General features: G+C 40.6%; 1 protein-coding gene across 8 annotated transcripts in view; it reads left to right on the forward strand.

Annotated features, from left to right (window-relative positions):
- VPS8 (VPS8 subunit of CORVET complex) overlaps positions 1-18,637 on the forward strand; it is a 76,192-nt gene that overhangs the window by 34,355 nt on the left and 23,200 nt on the right. For all 8 annotated transcript variants that reach the window (XR_013957467.1, XM_080624237.1, XM_080624236.1 and 5 more), the window contains 13 exons: positions 445-564; positions 1,114-1,185; positions 3,795-3,914; positions 4,616-4,672; positions 5,066-5,148; positions 6,474-6,558; positions 7,567-7,665; positions 11,174-11,263; positions 11,717-11,763; positions 15,019-15,160; positions 15,860-15,949; positions 16,367-16,409; positions 17,173-17,276. Coding sequence is in view for 7 of the 8 variants with exons in the window: in XM_080624237.1 (XP_080480363.1) it covers positions 445-564; positions 1,114-1,185; positions 3,795-3,914; positions 4,616-4,672; positions 5,066-5,148; positions 6,474-6,558; positions 7,567-7,665; positions 11,174-11,263; positions 11,717-11,763; positions 15,019-15,160; positions 15,860-15,949; positions 16,367-16,409; positions 17,173-17,276 (1,152 nt within the window). In the remaining variant the exon portion in view is untranslated. The remainder of the gene's footprint in view (positions 1-444; positions 565-1,113; positions 1,186-3,794; positions 3,915-4,615; positions 4,673-5,065; positions 5,149-6,473; positions 6,559-7,566; positions 7,666-11,173; positions 11,264-11,716; positions 11,764-15,018; positions 15,161-15,859; positions 15,950-16,366; positions 16,410-17,172; positions 17,277-18,637) is intronic.

The raw sequence follows: 18,637 nt of genomic DNA on the forward strand, positions 1-18,637 counted from the left end.
CACCTAAGTCAGTCTTTGCAGCACCAAAAGCTTTGAGCATGAGAGTGAGGGGGCAGATTGACTGGCTCTTCCCAGGGGAACAGATGACAAGGAGAGGAGCTGTGCCCTGGATAAGGAGGAGTTGCACAGCTTCCCAAGAAAGATGCTAAAAAGGGGAGGGAGTTACCTAATTTCATATGCTTCAGTCTGCAATTATAAGCCTTAATTTTTGCTTGATCTTAGATTTTGATTGATCTTCAATTGGTTAGTGAGTCTAAGGAGGGGAACTTTTTTTCCTTCTAACAAGCAGAAGAAAACGTCATTCAAGTAAGAACACTGATGGGCTCCTAAAGTAATTTAAAGCTTAAGTGCAAAGCTGGTAATGATGCTGCTTTTCCCTGTGCTTGTGCTATCAGTTTTCTGAAACACGGAGGAAATCTGTGTCTGTTTGAATTTTCATTGCAGGTCTTTGAATTTCTCATCCGGCTGCATTCAACTGAGGGATCTGTGGATGAAGAGGTCTACCCTTATGTCCGTACCTTGCTGCATTTTGACACTCGGGAATTCCTTAATGTTCTTGCACTGGTAAGAGATCACTGATCTCCTCCAAGAGAAAAATGCAACCTCAGTTCTTCCTTCATCTATGTCATAGTTGCATGATCTCTAAGATTCCTTTTTAAAAGTTCATTCTTTAGATAAACCTGAAGTTACTGGCTTGATGCAAGAACAGTTTTAGTGTGTGTTCTATAAGATATCAGAGGAGATCATTGTAGTTCTTTATGTGCTTAAGCAAAAATTGATGAACGTGATGTTATACAGTCAAGACTGGTAACAGAAGCCATCTTTAAAGCACAGGTGAAACAAGAATAATGCATGTGAAAAGAGTATTTTAGTACCTACGTCTTTCTCCTGCATAAAGATCCATCTTTCTTCCTTTCCAAATTTCCTCTGTCTATTGGACCTTTTACTTTTACCTAACTTGTCTTGGAACCTGCTGCTTCAGTGATATGCACGGAAGGAATTTAAAAGCATTGTCAGTTTTGTGATATGGCTGCTTCTTTGTGTCTGTTTGTATTTCTGGGGTTGGCAGTAGAGAGCTTTCTTCTCAAGGTGTCAGTGTTTTGCTTCCTGCAGACTTTTGAAGACTTTAAGAATGACAAGCAAGCTGTGGAATATCAACAGAGAATTGTGGACATACTTCTGAAAGTGAGTGTGCCTAAAAATTAACCTCTGTATTTACGTTTAACTGATTATGTTCAACACTGTGCAGCAAAGCCTGTAATTTGGATGAGGTGTCCCAGTCCTGCTATGGATGACACCTCTAGGAAGGTGATGGGCTGGAGTGTGGATTAACCTCAGCCAGGGCTGTCAGTTGGATATTTGGAAGTGATGCTTCATGCACATTAAATATGGTGACAGAGAGGTCTCCTTTCCTGTCTGTTATTTCATGTGGGTTGTACTTCATTGTCAGATTTCTCTTCTGCACTGTTAAGTTTATTTTGATAAGCTTCTCATTGATTCCACTCCCTGATTCCTTCTGAGCAGGAGAAAAGGGTCTTAGGAATCCTGAGCTTGGCAGGGTGCCAAATGCTCTTCTGATAAAACCCTGCTCCCTCTATCTGTAAATGTTGTGTTTGAGATGTAACATACCCAGAATGACAGGCCTATCTTTAGTAAATGGGAGAGAAGAGAAATGTCAGAGTTATCAGTCTGGTGCTCTAGAAATCACTTGTCATCTGCAAACCGTGTTCCTTAACAATGAATGTTCTCATTAAAAACCTATCTCTGCCAAATGCCATTTGCTTTCCCCTTCTAAGCTGTCAGCATTAATAATGAGTAACTCCATTTGCAAGCTGTTTATGTATAAACATATCATAAGTAGCATTTCCCAGTCACTTTCGTCACTGATAGATGAGAGCAAGGGCACCAGTGAGTGAGTTCAGTGACAGCGCTGCTGCAGCAGGCTGTGCTGGAAGGGCTGAGATAATGCCACTGTGGGGGAACTTTTGTGAGTCTGCCCAAGTAGGATGTTAGCCCTGTGCTGGGTTAGACCATGACTTTTTGTGTCTTTAGCTGTCGTCAGCAGGAGGTGGCATACTGCAGCTGTGTTCTGAAGCTACTGTAGAATGTGTTCCTGTTGCACTGCATAGGCTGGATGGAGCTGTTTACAGCCCTAACTCTGTGCTGCTGGTCATGTAGCACATGTCCACCAACCCTGCTCTTGGAGGGGGAAAGGAAGGCAATTGTGAGAAATGCTGCAGGATTAAATGCATCTACAGACAGACAATTTGGTGTTATAACTGTTGGTCCCTTAGTCTGGAATCTGCTGTCCTTCTGGATAAAAATTAAATAAAAAAATCTTTGAACTTTTTATTTAACTTTATAATTGAGAAAAAAAATAATCTTCTTAGGAAATAGCTGCACTTCTAAAATAGTTTGGTCAACACAGATGTTCTGCTAATGCTGATCTAAACTTTGCCAAATATATCATCTTTTAGAACATCCACGTGGTTGGCCTGCAGCCTCTGTAAGGTTGCTCTATTTCAGAGGTGCAGTATTTTCACATTCACAGGGACTAATGGGGACCCAGTTTGTGAAAAACAAAGCCAAAATGAATAAACGCTTCTATTGTTTTAGTGAGCCATATATTTAATGCTATTAGCATTATTAGGCTTCTGTAGGAAATGGCTTTTTTAACCAGAAAATGAAGATGAAAAAAGAATTATAGCATTAGCTGATGTGTCAAGCAGAGCTCTACTTGATACCTTCATGTGTTATACCTGTCTGCCTCTACTTGTGCAAGATAACCATTAGCAGCTCACGATGATGTTGAACTCTAGATCACTTTAAGAAATCAATTGTATCCCTCAAGCTTAGACTGAATGAGGTTATAAACTGAGATGCTCTGTGTCTAGGCTTTGCTATGAGCAATTCTTAGATTTTAGCTGACAGAATTTTTCAGGTGATGAATTTCCTCCCAGCCAAACCCAGTACTTTTAGAGGGGGACTCTCCAAACAGGGGCATTTCATATCCCCTCAGTGATGAGGATTGTTTTAGAAGTATGAGACACCAAGTCAGGATGCATCACACTCATTTGCTACATGCCAGATGGGTGACAAGCATTTGTTGGGTTTCAGATCCCTTTTGTAGTGAATCTTAGATATTCTTTTATCTGTAATTTCAAGTCAAGTTAGCACAGTTAGAAGTTTTCCAAAATATTTATAGACTAACAGCTAATTTAATGTGAGAAAAGAATGTTTTCCCCAAACCTACAGTTTTTAGTCATTTTAGTTTTTAGAGTTTCTTAGTCATTAGATCAGATCTTCTGCGTACCACAGTTGAAGAGGTGGGTGTCTGGGGCTAGAAGTCAAATTATTTTCTTCCCTTCTGTAATTCTTAATTTTATCTTTTTTCCTCAAGTGACATTTCTCTGCTCAGAAGCTCTGTTACATGTCCAGTGATCAGCACAGACTACAGAGGTGGAGATAAGCATGAGCTTAGAGGCCCTTCACACCCAAAAATCAGGGACATACAAGAATACTTCCCTTAAGTACACAACAGAAGGTTGAGCCTCTTCAGCTTTAGAACAGAGGTGATTTAGCAAGGGCGCATCCACTGTTTGTCTTAAGGTCAGACAGCTAAATGCCATGGAAGGTGGCTTTCCTTTTGATCTTCAGGATGGACTAACACCAGGAGGTTGTGTAGATGTCTAGGGCAGGAGGAGGCACAAGGGCTATACGGGGTTTTCTTGTTGCAGCTGCAGAATCCATCCCTTGTGGTTTTATTTTTCCCTTTTCTCTGTAATGCTTCTCAGGTCATGGTGGAGAATTCTGACTTCACTCCATCTCAAGTTGGCTGTCTCTTTACTTTCCTTGCCCGTCAGCTCGCCAAGCCCAACAACACACTGTTTGTGAACAGGACACTTTTTGACCAGGCAAGTATTCCTTTGTGAAGGCTGGGAAAAATCACAAAGAGGGCACAGCACTACAGAAAGTGTGGCTAGTGCTGTAGACTGAGGCAATTCTGGAAGTACTGGCACATTATAAAACATGTAGCATGTTGCTGGGACTTTGCTGTGGTTTTGAAGAAGCAAAGTAGAAGAGACTACAGAAGCACAGTAAGCTCCATGTTTCTTTTGTCATAATTTAAGACCCTAGAGCTCTGTGGAGGCTAAATAGATTTGGATTAAACACTTTAATTACAGATATATGAAACTTATTAATTACATGATTTCCTCTTTTCCTAGAGAGAGATGGCTCAGTCTAGGAGATAAGTCAAGAGAGTCAGCATAGTGGTTTCAGCTGTTTGGCATGTAGTCTAAGGCAGGGCCGCAGTATCCCCTAGTTCTTTATGTTCTATGGGTTCCCCAAAGTTTGGTTTTATATTCTGGTGCAGAGCCATGGGTTTCCTTCCCTGGAGTCTTTCAGCAGTTCTTGGTTGCTCCAGTATTCCTAAGTGTCCTTAGTTACAGGACCAAGTAGAGAGTACCTCACAGATTAATAGTTCATTCAGATTGCACCATTGTGTTCTGATTTGCTCTTTCCACTGTTGATGCTCGCAATCTGCTTATTGAGTTTACACTAACAGCTATGCTAAGTGGACCTAGGTCATGCTAACTTCTACACCCTTGTGCAGGTCCTTGAATTTCTGTGCAGTCCGGATGATGACTCCCGCCATTCAGAGAGGCAGCAGGTAATAGCCTTCAAGGAAATGTTTCTTTAAGCACCAGGTATGACCAGACTGTAGAGCAGAGTTTGGCCTCCCTGGGAGTGGATGTTGGCTGATATTCATATGCCAAAGCAGACACCTAGCATAGGAATGGTGGCCAGCATGGATGAATTGGGCAGTGATGTATACACATCAGAAGTGAAGAAGCATCCTACCCCAGCATTGCCTGCTGGACAAGTAAGAACAGAGGCAAAAAAAATCCTGGAAAAGCTTATGACCTTCATAGCTAATGGACAGACAATTAAAAAAGGTCCATGAAATAAGCTCTGTGTTAATACAGTTTAATGGAGCAGGAGCAGTGTACTTTTAATGGCAGCTGCTAGAGCAATACAAATAACTGGTCTTCAATATCTGCAGGTCCTTTTAGAATTGCTCCAGGCAGGAGGTATTGTACAGTTTGAAGAAAGCCGTCTTATCCAAATGGCAGAAAAAGCTGAATTGTAAGTTGCCGTGTACAATATATAAATGTTGCCTTTAAATCTTGTGTATGAGATTTAAATCTCCTCCATAATCTTTTTTCCTCCACATTTCTTGTTCCTACTTTGCAGCTGTGTTTGGGATGATTTTCTCTGCATTCACATATGCTTCATCTAATATGTTTATATTTAGTCCCAGTTTTTCTGTCTTATCTCTACTGGGTGTTCTTACAGAAGGCATTGTTAAGATAAGAGGGGGTAGAGCTGTGGAAACCCTTCAGCATGAAGCTCTGTGGGGCTTGATGAGTTTTGGCACTTGATATGCAAGACCCCAGGCTTTGTTCAAAGGTATAGTTGTATATTTGAATGCTCTACCACTGACAGATGGAGATGACTCATTGGGGTGAGACCCACAGGTGGGTTTAAAAGCATGAAGGGGTCTGGAGCCACCCCCATGGTACTTATTTTAGAACTGAGTAGGAGAGACAAACACAATGTCTGGAAAGGCTTAAAATTTCCACCATCTCCTTTAGATGCTTTACACTCCTAGAAAGAGTCTCTTATGCCTGAGCAGAGTCAGCCAATGAGAGCATCTTCAGCCAAGTCTTGAATTTGGGTATTATGTGAAGTAATCCACCATACTACAAAGGGTGAGAGGGCTAGAGGTCCAGTGGTGGGGATTACCATGCCTGTTTTCCTGTGTGTCCTAGGAGTTAATCAAATTCATCAGACTCAAGAAATGCATTTTTTTTTCTTCTTCCTTCAGGACCACCAGCTAGCCTCTTCCATCCGAACTGAAAGAGCTATAGTGTAATGTTATTTAGCAGGCATTTCACTTGTTCTGCCTCAATTGCATCCTTTTTTATCTGAAGTCTCAAAACACTTAAGATGCTTACTAAAATTTGATAGTAGGGAGCTGTGTCATCACACATTATTGAGTCATGTTCAGTGTAAGTCTTGTGGATTGGCCTAGCTTAGTCGAGTGTTTTATGGAAATAAAAGATGATCTGTGAACAGCAGAACCTGTGAAACGTGATTTCTTCAAGGACTTTTGTCCTCTGTCCCTTACCTTCGTAACTCCGGTTTTCTTTGCTCTGCATGATAATCCCTCCGAAAGAGGGAGATTGATAGGCTGATTAGTCTGCAGTTGATACCAAATGGTACATGTAAACTGGAGCCACCCAACCTGTGTACTGAAAATCTTGATGTAAGATACTTCCAGATGCCTTTTGTAAAACATGCTGTATTTTCTGAGTGCTGCCAAACCATGCTGGATCTGAGCTACCTGCCTCTATTCTGATGACTCAGCTGAGTGTTTTTCCTAATGTAGAAAGTATTTTTCATTTCAGCTATCAGATTTGCGAGTTCATGTATGAACGAGAGCTTCGCTATGACAAAATAATTGACTGTTACCTGCGTGATCCAGTGAGAAAAGTGAGTAAATCTGGTTCTTCTGTTCTTTCTTCTTCACAGCAGTGCAGCCTGCCCTGCTGTTCTAAGCATAAATGGGCACAACAGCCCTGCTCTTTTGTTGTACTTCTCTGTCTTAGTAAGTGTCCTCCTTTACAGCTGAGTATTCTTAGTTACAGTTAAGGCTTTTTCTGTTTGTGTGTGTTAGAGAGGAGATGATTTTCTTTCTAAAGCTTTGGAGCTTTCCTTTCTTTTTAAATTTAAATAATGCTAATACATAAAATGAGTTCAGGATGGGATTGATTGCGGATGTTGCTAACTACAGTACTACTTTGCTTCTGCCACCAGAATTCTCTTTTCTACCCTTTACAGACTTTCTCTGCCCTTAATTTGCAATTTGCAGTCCTCTTTGCAATTACCTTCTGCATGTGCACAAGTTACATATCTGCCACAGTTTTTCCCCAACAGAAATTGGTAAATGGGATCTTACCAACTCCTTGTAAAGCTGCTATGCTGAAAGTTATGTGGCTGACGGAGTCAGAATAGATGCGTTGTGATAGTGAAATGGTCAAAAAATCTGGCACAAGAGAGCATCTGAGCTTTGGACAGTGCAGGAGAACCTGGGATAGAGGCTAGCGTTGAAAAGGAATTCAGGAATATGCTGGGAAAACTGACTTACCCTCTGATGGAGCATACTTTTCTCTGCCTATGCTCCTAGCATGGCACTAGGAGCGATGTCCTGTCTTTTTCCCTTGTGAGCAAGAGGGCGACATTTTTAATAGTGGAAGAACAATTCCCTTTGACCTCAGTGCTTAACATGTTTAGCATCAGTTCTGTTCCTCTTGCCTTTTGTTTATCCTGGCAGTTTCTCAAAAACTATTTAGGGACATCTAATCTTGCTTGGAGATAATTTATGCTGACTTGCTAAGAGTGGACTAACCCTGGGGTCACCTAAGACTTCCATAACAAAATCTAATGCGGTTAGTGGTGCTGCAGAACATACTATGCCATCTATGGTTTTATGCCTTACAGGAAGAAGTTTTCAGCTATATTCACAACATCCTGTCCATGCCTGGCTACAGTGCTGAAGAAAAGCAGTCGGTGTGGCAGAAAGCTTTGGAACATATAGAGGTACAGTGTATCCTAAACCTATGGTACTTTAGCTGCTGCAGCTCCTGTTGGATCTGCCTAGTGCTGTTCTGACAGTGGAAGCGTAACAGTGTTGAATCACGACTGCTTAGAAAGCTCTGACTTTAAGGTTCAGTAGTCTCATAGATTAATATAAATGCATCTCTTAGATTTAGTATGGCTTCCTTGGTTTTCTGCTCTTTTGATAATAGGACCTTATCAGGGGATGATGGCTAGTGAGTGCTGTATAGCAGAGAAGGGATGCATTAGCAAGTCTTTAATCTCCTGAGCATGCAGCAGCAGCAAGGACAGGACATTGACATCGTTGACCTCATGGTCTGTGGTATCCAGTTCCTTATGTTATAATGATAATAGCATTCAACCTTGGTACCCTGGCACTTCTAACCTGTTTGAAGACATGACTTCTACTGTAAGACACACACTGTTGCTAAACTTCTTTAGCTAGTAATTTTCCCCATGTCTTTAAGCTCTCTTTGCTTCAGGGAATGGAGATGTGTCTGAAACAATTGTCCAGTCAGTAGACATGGAGAATTCATAATATCTCTAGTGGTGTCATCCCTCTGCAGGCTTATATGGAGATAAGCCAGGAACCTCTGTCTATAAAACAAGCAGTCATGCACTTGCTCAGCTACTTAGCAGAAAAAGGCCACAGAAGTCTGTATCCTGTGAGGTGAACAAAGAAAGTACTGGGTACATTTGGAAGATACAGAATACTTTTGGTCTCTGCCAGCATTCGAAACTAGTGCATGTCTAATGAGGAAAATGGGCCAAAAGGGAAAATGATTAAAAAACAATAAACAAAGAAATCCTGTGAATCCAGCTGTATGATGTGCAGTTCCCTGAGCTCACACCCCCTCTCCAGATGTGCTTTCAGAGCCTGTGGAAATTGTTGGCATGATGGTTGTGCTGTGGCTGAGCTGGCCTGGCTTGTTATTACCTAGTCAGAGCAACTGTGGTTCCATGTTGGGCTTTCCAAGTTGAGCATACTGCTATCTGCTGTGCTGCTTCCTGTGTCTTTGTTGTCCTACTGCATCTCTTGTCTCTGCTTGTACTGGTGTGTACAGCCCAAATTGTTTGGCATTATGAATGAGTCAGCCTCCCTCTATAAGCTTTATTTTGTGTCTGTCAAATCACAGGTAGGTCTCCTTGCTCTTCAGCCTGAGGCCTTTACAATTGCTGTTCTGTGTTTGGGTGTCTCAGGACAAATCAAAAATGTCCTGGATTGCTCTTCCTGATGTTTCTCATTGTGTTGTACCAGTTTTGGTAAGCTTCTGATAAGCTAAGACTGCAGCTTTTCATATTGAGTTGTTTGTTTTCTCTGTCTGGAGCTACTTCTAATTATTATACAGTGTCAGAAGTGCCCAGTGCCCAACTTGTTGGAGCTGGTACTTTTCTGAAGTCACCATCTTTAAAAACAGGATTTCCTGCACTGTTCCATCAGCCTTTTTGATAACATCGAGGTGCTTTTACCTATGCTTTTTGCAGTTTCCTCCAAAAAGCTGCTGGGCAGACAATCTGTTCTGTTGGTCACCTTTCTTGGGTGCTGTCACTAAGATCAACTCCCTGTTTCCTTTTGGCATCTTCTGTTTCCCTGCATTGGTGAATCGTATATACAATTTCATGTGGTTCAGCAGCTTATTGGCTGCTATGGGCTTTTGTTATTTTCCATTTTATTAATCCTGCTCTCTCAAATTCAGAAGACTTAAAATAATAAATAAAATTTTACTAGGGTGGTGCTGTGATTTCAGGTCTTGGAACAGCTGACCTTTCATCTGCTGAGGTATGAAAGCAGCAAACTGAGCTCTTTAGTTGAAATGAGCAGTGTCTAGAGAGACTTCCCTGGTGACTGTATGACAGAAAGTGGAGTTTGTGATCAGTGCCAGTTCTTCTCTCTGTCATCCTGCATAGTTGTTGTCCCTTGATGTTTATCTTGAAAATAAAGTCTAAGGCTTCTCTTCAATCATAGTGTTGTTTGTGGTGGTCACTTTCTGTCCTCAGACCAACATGCCTTGTGTCAGTCCTGTCTCCTGTAAGGGCTGTCTACCTCAGTACTACCATGTTTGCAAGTTGTCCAAACCTGGGAGAGGATGAAAACCCAAGCCGAGATGCAGTCACTTACAAGGGAGGCTGGGTCATCTCCCTCCAGCCGGTCAGTCCTGTCTTCAGCAGTCCAGCCTCTCAGGGAGGGTTTATCCAGAGTGAGAAGCAAATTAGGGCTGTCACACTACATCGTTTCTGCATTCCTCTGAACTGATGTGGGTAAGATCTTCTGGGTCCTTTGCCCTGGCTTGTGAGATGAAAGAGTTGTGCTTCTGAGTGCTGGGGAAGCAACTAAGAGCTGTGGTAGCTCAGGCAGTAAAGCTGTGGGGTCAAACGCCACAGAGCTGTTTAACATACAATACAGTAGACAAATTTTGGTTTGGAAGCCTCACAAAAAGCATTTTCTATGGTAAGTCTTCCTTAAAGAGCTTGTGGAGTAGTCACACTCTTCCTTGTTGCTTCCTTTCTTCCCTTCACCCTGGTCTCTTCCTAACATTGGCTGAATTTGGTGGCTACTACAGCTGTCTGGAGACCAAGCTAGTGCTAAGTAACTTTTTCAGATTGTTTTTTTTAATTCCAGATGTATGCTGCTTTCTTTATCACTGTAACAGTTGGTTTTGTTTAGTAAAGCAATGTTTTCCCCTCTGTAGGTGTAAGCAGGGGCTTTTGGAAACGGTTACTAGGTAGCCAGTGTTAGTTTGAAGCAGTTGCTTCTCATATATTTGGAAATACGGATGCGTTTGGAAGCATTATGAGCAAAAATTGCATGTTCTGGGTTTTGTAAACATGTATATTATGAAGCCTCTTAGATCAAGCGTGACAGGAGGCAAACCCACAGGCATATTTTTTTTCCTTTTGTAACAATAAGGAAATTGTTTAGTGGTTTGGTTTTTTGTTGGTTTTTTTTCCCCATCTGGACAGGTATCAATTACAGTTAACAGTTACAGGAAACCTGCTTATAAACTTCCGGTTGTGTTCAGTTCAAGCCAGCTAGACACTGTTTCCATTTGACTGAAAAATGCCCTAGGGTCAACTGAGGGCTCTGTTTCCTCTCTACTGCTGGCTCCTAGTTGGCACTAGGAATGTTTTATTGGCAGGGGTGAAAGGCAATTGTCAGATGATCTGATGAATAGTTTCCTTGCCTGAGGACTAAGATGTGGTCTCATTGGTGTGAAGAGTTTTACATTCTTACAAGGCCTGTCAGGTAGTAAAATCATGACTTTCAAAAATGCCTTAAAAACTACCCTTCCTTCTAGGCTTTGGTTTTTTTGTTGGTTTGTTTTTTTTTTTTTTTCCCCAAAATCACTTTTTGTGTGATGGTATTCATCATTTTATAGCTTTCATCTAGGCAAAGATGCAGTTACAGTATGAATGGACTTGGTGATACTGCTTAATTACACTGCCTATAAAATTAAAAGTAATTATTTTTGTTGTGATTCTCTCTCTGAAGGAATTACTGTTGCTGAGCCCATGTAAAGCAGCTGATTTGGTAGCCATTCACTTCGGTGAGCAGATTGAGAGCATCATTACAAACCTTCAGGTAAAGTATCCAACTTCACTGATACTGGTGCTTCTTCACAGGGGATGCCATTCTTGTAGGAAATGATTGCTAAAAGTAAGTTGTTGCTATGTCATAAACAGAAGAAAAACAGCTGGATAACTACTCAGCTGCAGGAATTGCTAAATTTAAATTATTTGGCACGTTTGTAGAGTTCTGGCCATAAAAAATGTATGACCTCTGAGTTTCTGATTGCATCACTCAATTATGCAGTTTTTAGTTTGGAGTTCAGTAATGACTTGCACTCAAAGATCCAAGAGAGTGGTTGTCAGCAAACATATCCTCTGAGTATTTACACAAGACATATGCCTAAACCAACTTGTTCAGCAGGCATCAGCTGTGAACAGAATCTTCTTCAATGGGTATAGTTCAGGAATCACTGGTTTATAGCACATTACTAAAAATAGTAATACTCTGTCTCCTCCTGTTTTACAGGACCAGTTCTTACTCTTCCAGTTTCTGAGGAGTCTCCTTGATCCAAGGTATGTAAGAAAATTGGACCGCTTACAAACTACAGCTTGAAAACATGCGTTAAAATAAATTCCTTTGAAATGGTGTATCAGTAGACAGCCTACAGCCAAGATAAGGGCTTAGAAAAGGTGACTTGTTCTTCTAACTGCCCCAAGTCAAGTAGGGTAGCCCAAAAATAACAGTGTTCCGGGGAGTAACCTTTAGCAGAGCCCTTGCTGGCTTCCTAACTGGGGAGTGGTGTGGGTTCCAGCACATGCAATGTGACACGTCCCTCACACTGGTGGGAGTTTGGGCATTACTGTAACAGCTTCTTTAGGAAGGCTATGAAATGATTACCCTGTGACTGAAACTGCCGTTTCTTTTCTCAGAAATTGCAGTTTCTGTTCTCAACCCACCTATTTGATTACTTGACCAAGGGACCCAAGTTTAACATAAATAGAAAAGCATTTTGGTATATTGGCATTTTTCATTTCTATCTTATTTCAGACTTGCTGCCATATTTCACTGCAAACTTCTCTTTAACTATGTGCTTGCTCCATCTGCTCCTGTTCTTTTCCGTATTTCAGCACTGAGTGTTCTCTTTCTGTTGAATCAGTTTCAGATGCTACAAGACCTTGATTTTATTTGTGTATTTTGTAAGACATTTATATCTGCACAGCTTCAATTGCTTCCAAGCGATTGTTAATGCAGTTGAAGGGGAGGTCTTGTTTTGTCAGTTAGCTACAAATCAGTTGTGCTTTATGAGGAAGATTAATAGCAGGAAAAGGTAATAGTATCTAAATTCAAATGTCAATGTTTCAGTTCTTGTTGAATTGAAATAAAAAGGGTGCTTTGGAAGCTTGAACCTGGAATTAACCACTTTAGGGATTTTGCTAGGATGTAAATTAAAAAAAAGGACACATTATTTTGTTACTTCTCGAGTTTCACACCCATGTTTGTATGGAAGGTGTTAACTTCCATACCTGTTTTCTTACAAGTCAAAATAAAATCAGAATTTTGCCAAGTAAATATCTTGGTTGGGTTTTATAGAAGAGAAATGAGATGATTTAGTAACGGAATAATTTTTAAAATTTGAATAGTTAAGCAGAAATGATCCCTTAACTGCATGTAAAGTAGGACTTTGTTTATGCTATGATACCACTTGCAGCAAGTGAGACCCAGTGAAGGTAGTAATTAACCTGGATTTTAATCTTATGCATGGAGCGGCTTCCATAATCTCTGAGCAATAAATGTATCTAATTTAACTCTATCACAATTAGAGCTAAATATAGCCATTTCTCCTGTAGTTATTTTCTAATCAAAAGCAACACATGCACGTTCAAACCAGCAATAGGAAGCAGTTTTCTGTATCAGATCTTTCGAAAAATCTCCGTTTTTCCCCCCAAGACTCATATTCAGTAAGGTGCATGAGGCCACAAGGCTTGGCTTATTGGGCCATATTTGTCTTAGGAAAGTTCCTTTTTCCCCTCTGAGTTCCAAATTCAACTAATTCTCTGCACTGCAGTACGATATGGTAAGACCAGGCTGGATAAGGCTTTGAGCAACCTGGTCTAGTGAAAGGTGTCCCTGCCCATTGGAAGAAGGGTTAGAACTAGAAGAGCTTTAAAGTCCCTTCCGACCCAAACCATTCTGTGGTCCTGTGTTCAGCACTGCAAGAAATGGAAGTAAACCACATACTGACTGGTTTGTAGATGTCAGAATACTCAATAAGCAACAGATAAGTTGGACAGTTGTACAGAAAAATGAACAAAATACTACTAAATATTTTGGATTCACATGTGGCAGTGATTGACCATAGATTGGAAGGTCTGGAAGCCCAAGGTTTAACCTATTGTTATTAAACTATGTTGCTAATAAGTGTTTTGTAGAGATGCTACACTGCTGGAGGGTTGTGGGCTTTTTATAACACTTCAGGTCCTGTGGTCTGTTTTCAGTGCTTTGAGGTTGTCTGCTTCTAAGACCTATTGAAATGAGCTGAACTGTGTCCTGGGAGAGATATGGAAGGAGGGAGAAATTTTGCTATGCATGACTTAACCTGCACATAAACCTATAGTTTTTAGTATATCTATACATAAAACAGCGATGAGATTCTCCTGAAAACATCTGTCTCTTAAGTCAATTGAAGTGCTTATATGCTTTTTTTGAACAAAATTCTTAGAGCAGTAAATGAGTTTTTAATATCTCAACCACAAATGAATGATTGCTTGATCATATGTGGACAAGACTCATCACCCTAGTGCAACTATCCTGGTTGGTGGAATTGCATTAGGGATTAATTTGGCCCATTTAATTTAGCTAGAGATTTATTTTAAAGGAGGGGGAAGGGAGGAAACAGGGTTAACAGGAATTGCCTGGGGAAATTAAAACCAAACGTCCATATGTTTGTATCTTACAAGCAACCACAGAAAATGGAGAATGTAGTATTGCTTAGCTCATTATTCACAGCTTTTACTACATTTCCATTTTAAAGTCTTACCATTTTTTAACTCTAAAAAACCAACGCAGTGAAGCATATCTGTTTGCAGTATGTGTTTGTGTATTTTACCAACAATATTAGCTTCCTTAGCAACACAGTGTTCTGGGTCTATAAGTATATTAACAGATAGCTAAACTTTGAGGTTCTGCTACGATGGCTCTTCTCACTGACCAGCTCTCCATGACACTTGCAAGGGTCACTTGTGCTAGGTTTTGTGAGAAACCAGTGGTTGTCTCTTCCTTTTAGGAAAGAGCATGTAGAGTCTGGCAAGGGAGATGGTTGGCATGGTTATGTTGAAGATGACCATAATCACATTGCAGGACCTGCAAGTCTCAAGACTGTTGCTTAGTTTTTAACATTACGAATGTCCGGCTTTCTTTCCATTCTCTCTCCTCCGCATTTCTTGAGTGAAATGATTAAGGAAAAGATAAGTTTGTTCATCAAATCATGAATACTAGGTGCCAGAAGAATTTAGGTGAGTTCTTTGCACTCCTTTGCAGTAGAATTGCTGAAGATGTGTCTGTGCTGATATCTTTCTTCAAAGGGGTCTTTGATTGTCTGATTTATACTGAAGCATCAATAGAATATGCTGTGAACAACTGAAATACCTACTAACAGACCTCCAGCACCAGTAACTAGTAGAAAAGGGTAATTTTTCTCTTAAAACCAGATTTTTTGCATCTGTATTAGGGAGAAAAAGACAACACACGATTGAATAAGAAATTGTTCTCTCCAGCCAAATTTCTGAGCTAGAATTTGACTTCAGTCTCCTGTGGCTTTTTTATTACAGAGAAGGTATTAACCAAGAACTGATACACTTATCACCCAGCATCACTGAGCAGTTCATTGAGCTGTTGTGTCAGTACAGCCCAGGCCAGGTTTTGGAGACGCTTAAAGTTCTGGAATACTGCAGATTGGAAGAAACCATCCAGGTAGGAAAAACAAGTATAAAGACAGGGGCTAGGGGAAGCTTTCAAATCAGCTGTTTTACAGTTGAATCATAGAACTGTAAAAGTACTTTAGCCTACTTTGTGGCTTAGCTCTTGGATACTCTTCCAGTCCATTTCTAATGCTGTTTGTCCCCTTGAGCTGCTAAACTGCTCTCCTGCAGCATGGTTAGCTATAATTAATATACTGATTCTGAGTTTAGTCTTAGGGCTAATAAGCAAAAGGCCATTAGTGCTCTGAAGCTACTAAGTAACTGCAGAGTATAGGCTGGCTGTGTTAATGTTGGTTGATATGTTGAAGGTATGAGATCATGGGCCTGGGGTTTTTGAAAAGTAACACTGCCAAAATCTGACTAGCGCTGGGAGAGTAACCATTTCCTCCCTTTATGAAAATCTTGACAACAATCTGTCCTTGATCTTGATTTACGGATTTTTATTTAAAGATTTTAATGCTGATAGTAGCAGTAGTGCAGGTTGAGAAAGAAACCCAGCAGAGCCGATAGCAGTGGGAAGTAGGCATGCTGCTCTGGCAGGGTAAGGTGCCTGTGAACACATGGGAAGACAATCCTTTCTGGCCATCTGGTTGTCACTGTCTTGTGGAGTAAACAAACACTGGCAGGCTTCCCAAGATAAACATTTACCTTTTTGGTTTTCTTTTTTTTTTTTCCCCCTCTTTTAACTCAGATAACCCAGAAACATCAGCTCCATGAAGCTTCTTCATATTTACTGGAGAAGAAAGGAGATATCCATGGTGCCTTTTTGGTTATGCTTGAGGTACAGTACACTGAAATCCTGAACATGGCACTCTTGACATACCAGCATGGCGTGACATGCCAGCAGCATGATGGTTTGTTGTTGTCATTGCTTCTTAATTTATTTCCCACTGGAATCCATGGAAGCATTTGCCTTTTGTCAAATAACAATATGTGGAGTTGTCTGCAGACTCAGCAGAACAGTATCGTTTTCTGGCATATCTTCAAGCATCTAGGACATAACATATGCTAAAATTTCATAATCAAAAAAATCATCTTTCAGCTCCTGTTTTCCTTTCCATATTTGGAAAGATATTTATGCTATGTTTAGTCATACTGGGGAAGAAAATGAGGGTGAGCCTTTGTAACCATATCTTGTAAAAACGCTTCTGTCAAGATTCTGCAAGTTTACTGTTCCGAGTTCTCTCTTTTGTTTCAGCGATTGCAGAGCAAGTTGCTGATGCTTACACAAGATGATGAAAGTAAGAGTTATCAAGTTAAATTCCATTTTCTCTTAGAAAGAGATAAATACAAAAATGTAAAGTGCATATGTGTGACACCTGGCATAATGAGATCCTGGTTCAGGTCTCTACTTATTGCAGCGACATTTGCTTAAATTTATATTCACATGGCTGTAGTAGTTATTCTGATGACACTTCCTTACACTTGCTCTGATCTTGCTGGAGATCTAGAACAAGCTGTGATGGATGGGGTTTTTTCTGTGTGTGTGTGGTAAGCTGCCGTGTTAGCTTTTTTGATTGTGACTGGTACTCTTACTGGCTTACCAGACATATTTCCTATGTTAGAATCCATTCAAAGTCCTTACTGAGCTATAGCAGGCATTATATATGAACAGTGATGAGAGACATCTGGAAGTAGCTTTTTTTGAAGCAAACTTCTCAGAGAAGTAAAAATGTTCTGCTGACAGAAAGTAAGCATATGCACAGGTGTGCTGTTCGCTAGCCCATGGACTCATGGACACTTAATTAAATGCAGTTTCCGTATTTGTTGTTGGTATCCTAAACCACACCTACGATCTTCCTTGTCTGATTGCATGAAATGTTTTATATGCATATTTATTGTGCTACTCAGGAAAGTGCTAAAAATCAAGACCTGTCTTTATAATTTAGTTGCTCACTGTAGTGAACAGACTTTAGATAAACAGCATGATTTTATTTTGCAGAGTGATTGGGAATTAACATATTTAACAGCGTTTATAATTGCAATTTCTTTCCCAAAACTTAGGCTCAGCTGAACTCACCTTGCTAGAAAACATTGAAGATACCTTAATGAAAACAATTGCCCTTTGCCGGAGAAATTCACACAATTTAGACCAGCAACAGCGAGAGGTAAGGTAATAAAAAAAATGCATCACTAAAATCAATAAAGTCCTCTGCATCTCCTGAAGCTTTTTCTTCACGTACTTATTTCTTTCCCTATCTGTGAGATACTGGTATATCTCAAGCAGTCATTGTTTTCCTCTGCTTTGTGGTGTTCTTGCAGTGCTGCAGATTTTAGACCCACAAGAGAGAAATCCTCATTTGTAAGGGTGAAGCACAAAATAAAGTGCATGTCAGCAGTGAACACTGATAACACACAGATGAGAAAACATCCTTTCCCCTTTTTAGCTCTAGTTGAAATTCTGGCTTGAATGTCAGTCAGACACTAAGGAAGGCATAATAAGCTTTGAGCCAACTTTATGGTGGCACAAAGCTGATGCTGCTGTCACTGTGACTGCAGAATATTGCTTTTGAATATGTTCAAAAATACTGAATGTAATGTCAGACTGCTCTTTGAGGGGTGGAGACAATAGAGCTTGCTTGAGCTCCTGCAGAGAGAACTGGGTCTGCCTGTCTCCTTGTACTGTGGTTGCGTTGCCATTTTGCCAATGTTAGTGACAGAAGGCAGTGACTCCTAAGATTATGCATAACTTATGTAGCTGAACCCAAAACTGAGAATATTTTTTGCTGGGTCTGAAGAGGTGGCATGTTTGGAAATCAAGGATTCTGTCCAGTGCATGAGGTGACCCTCTCAGTTTTTTCTTTTAGATGATTTTATTGTGAAACAGATAGCTGCTGTGTTTTACTGAAGAGGTGTCTGTGTGCACACCCAGCATCCTTATAGCCCAGCTGCCTAATTGGATAGATTTGAGTTAGAATTTGCTCTCACTCTGAATCCTGTTCCACCTGCTGGAATTGCTTTGTTGATGCCCAAATAAGATTTGACTCTGGTCACCATATGAAGGACCAGCTTCCCCAGTACAATATTATGTGAGTTTTCACAACTCCTGTATACTGCCTGCAGAATTTAGATACCCCTTTCCAGCTGGGATCCCTTTACTGTGCTTCCTCTTCTGTAAGCAGTGTCTACAGCAGAGAGTTTGCATCTCACATGGAGAGTAGTTGGGGACTGAATGAAGTAAAAGAAGATTGTTGTCACAGTTCCAGTAAGAAACAGATGAGAATGGAGAAGAGGGAGCAACAGGAGTCAAAGGTCTTCTGTGCTTAGGCCTCGGTCAAACACTATCTTGGTCTAAGATGAGCAGTCTAGACTGAAAGCAGATCCCAAAGTGCTTTGCTCTGAGGTTATGTTAACATGGTTCAGTTCTGTTCCATTTCAATCGTGGGAAATGTAGTTGTGTTCTTCAGAATGTGTAACTGAGTCTTTGGAAATGAATTGGACATTGCTCACAGTTCATTTTTAGTACTGC

This window comes from Psittacula echo (genome assembly GCF_963264785.1).
Source record: "Psittacula echo genome assembly, chromosome: 7".
Taxonomy (NCBI): Eukaryota; Metazoa; Chordata; class Aves; order Psittaciformes; family Psittacidae; genus Psittacula; species Psittacula echo.